We start from the raw sequence: 2890 nt of genomic DNA on the forward strand, positions 1-2890 counted from the left end.
ACAGAAGTGAAGCTGTTGTCCGCAGACCGAACCTGATGTCTGAGTTCTTTCATTAGCCGCAGAGGAAACTGTGGCCAAGTCAGCAGTGTTTATCTGTGGCTTTTTGTGTTTATGCACAACAGTGGTGTGTGTTAAACGTGATGTAATTGCATTAAAGTGCACACATGACTTTTGAAAATAGCACTAGTTCACATGTATTTGTGTTTTTGTGTTGGTCTTTAATCTGTTTTCAAAATCTAAAAGTCCAAACATCCACTGCAAAACAGGCAAACATGGAAAAATGGTCCTTTGTCTGTCTGTTTTCCCAGCTCCTCAGGAAATACAGTATTTGTTGGTTGTTACAAGTTGTAGCCAAGGCTACTGGGTATTCAGTTGTTGAATTGATCCTTGTCTTCCTGACATGTGGCCAGAAACATGACCAAGTAAATGCTATAATTGCTTCATGTGTGCTGCATGTGTTAATAGGAGACAGACACATTAACCATATTATCTTTATTGGTGATAATGTGCCAGTGTTTTGTTTACAGGTTCTTTCTCCTGCCCCCAAGTGGCCAAATACAATTACTTCAGGTTACTACTAACTACCAACTAAAATGCTCACATTTACAATAAAATTCTCTGCCTCTGCTCAGAGAGTCACCCTGCTCTCCTCTTGTTCCGCCAGCCCTCTCTCCTCATTGCTGTATGTCCGTGGTCAGAGAGCAGATCACAGACAGGATCATGTGACCCTGCAGATTATAATCAGACACTCTCCACTGCCTCTGACTCTCTCGTCCATCAGGTGAGTGGACACAGGCGGTGATTCTCACAGATTTCATCCCCTCAAACTCCATGAAGTTGAAGTGATTGTTGGTGTTAGCCAGGGTCTGTACGTCAATCTCATCTGGATGGACAGGTGTCACCACCACAGATGACTGGCTGCTGTCCGGCTGGTGATGCCTCCAACCCCTCATCTTGGCTCCAGCTGTTTCTGCTGAGGGTGGGATTAAGTTCAGCTGGGACGTTGTGCTGAATTGACGCACATTAAACATTTCGTTGTGCCACATTTCGTCAAAATGCTCATCGTCTGCTTGAGGCCCACACTGGAGAGAAGGTAAGCAGGCTGCCAAGGATTTTATCTGGCACCAAGTCAGAGTAGATGATTTCAGGTTGGACACTTCTATCTTGATGATCCTTCGCTTTGGCCATTCATGGTGACTACCTTTGCATTTACCAAAATAGATAGGATTTGCAGAGAGTTGATCTTTTTTATATTGAAAAACTCAAAACATATACTACCTGTCACATGGTTTAGAAAAACCTCAATTCTTCCAGTTTTTATTGAGCAGTTCAAAGTCTAGTGGATAATCTTAACTACAAAAAGGTCACCAAAAACTGAAAAATAATGCAACTTCCTCAGGGGTTACGAAACTGCAGTAATGGGACTAAATTAAGACTTGAAAGTTAATGCAAATAATTCATACAGGAAATCCCCAACTTTTGTGGATTACAAAGGCAGTTTGGAACAAACCTTGTTGCTACAATCTCTGATTCATTACTAGGACAATGCTATGCTGTAGGAAGTAGTCTGTATATTGCTGTCAGAAACAAAGGAAGACGGACTGGTTGGTCAGGAGTTCATCCTGCAGCCTGAAAATCACCCAAAACATTAGAAGAGCACAGTGTCCTCACATGATGGAAGACCAGCACAGTCCAGACTTAAACCCCAAGGACAGAAGGTGAAAGCAAAACAAACTACAGGTGCGGATCTGTGACAACTCCTGCAACAGTACTGGGATGAACTTTCCAAACAAAGTTTCATTTCCACTGTAGAGAGAATGTCAGGAGAGTGTTCAGCTGCTGAATGGGTCAAAAAGTTAGATTTGATTAAGATTCAATGAAGAAAACGTTTATTATTTATTTGTTCACACTGAGTCATTACACTATATACATTTCAGTAACAACTGGAAAAATTGAGGTGTTCTAAATCCTTTGACTGGTTTCTTTATATCTTATGCAACATCACCAAGGAGTTTAGATTGTCTGTAAAATGTGCAGAGGATGTAGCATACCTGCGGTTTCATTCCAGCGGATTGTTGAGCTGAAAACAAGCGTCAAAAGATATCTTTCTTCTCTTTCAGTGAAAATTTGCTCAGTGGCAAAAGCTGCCATTTTGTTCAGCTGAAACAGACTTCAGTAACACCTTCTTTGCATCTGCCTCAGCATTGTTTTTGAATCAATACAACTGGACATTCTGAAGTCTTATAGTTCTTGTAGAGCCAGTAATGAACTGTTTCTTCTGTTTGCGCTATACATGAAGGTTACTGTGTGCATCAAGCTGAATGTACTTCCAGTAAAGGTTAATGTCAGGAGTTGGCCTTTGAAGTTTTTACTGGAAGCATTGCTGAAATAGAGAAACACTATTTGGATTTTTTTAATTAATGACAGATTAGATAAGAATTAGTTCAGTAACAAGATTTACAAAGTATCTGCCTTCTTTCATGCCACAGAGGAACCACAGCTATCAGCAGTGAAAGAATAATATCAGGTCCCCGTAGGATTGACAAGACAGTAATTCATCTAGTTAACTTGGTAAACACTGAGCGCTATATAAATAAAATTTGACTTGACTTGACTTGCAAAAGAAAGAGGAAACACAACAATCAAAGTCAAACAAAATATTATCACACTAAGTGAGATGTTACACTTGATATGATAATTAGAAAAACCTGTATTTTCATTAATATAGTATTAGTGCAGTATACATTCAAACTAATAGCAAATTATCACATCTAATATTAACTATATTTGGTAGATTGTTGACAGGCAGTTTGGTTTTCTGTGATTTATCTTGGCTTTGTAGTGTTGTATGACGAGTACATTTTCTCATATAGAAACTGCTGTGTTATGG

At 39.5% G+C, this 2890-nt stretch overlaps 1 protein-coding gene across 1 annotated transcript; it reads right to left on the reverse strand.

Annotated features, from left to right (window-relative positions):
* Positions 1-485: 485 nt before the first annotated feature.
* On the reverse strand, positions 486-2564 carry LOC108888484 (uncharacterized). The gene is made up of 2 exons (XM_018684473.2): positions 2052-2564; positions 486-1201 (listed from the first exon to the last, which is right to left on the reverse strand). Exons 1-2 carry the CDS (start codon positions 2149-2151, stop codon positions 675-677), a joined length of 627 nt encoding a protein of 208 aa, XP_018539989.1. The 5' UTR covers positions 2152-2564; the 3' UTR covers positions 486-674.
* Between the last annotated feature and the right edge of the window lie 326 nt (positions 2565-2890).

The sequence above is a fragment of the Lates calcarifer genome, linkage group LG10, assembly GCF_001640805.2.
Source record: "Lates calcarifer isolate ASB-BC8 linkage group LG10, TLL_Latcal_v3, whole genome shotgun sequence".
NCBI classification, from domain to species: domain Eukaryota; kingdom Metazoa; phylum Chordata; class Actinopteri; family Centropomidae; genus Lates; species Lates calcarifer.

Bases quoted from the DNA above. Each gene is read 5' to 3' on its own strand.
- LOC108888484 (XM_018684473.2), bottom strand. From the start codon at position 2,151: ATGGCAGCTTTTGCCACTGAGCAAATTTTCACTGAAAGAGAAGAAAGA. The intron at 1,202-2,051 runs GTATGCTACATC...GTAAATGCAAAG, and splicing joins CCGCTGGAATGAAACCGCAG to GTAGTCACCATGAATGGCCA.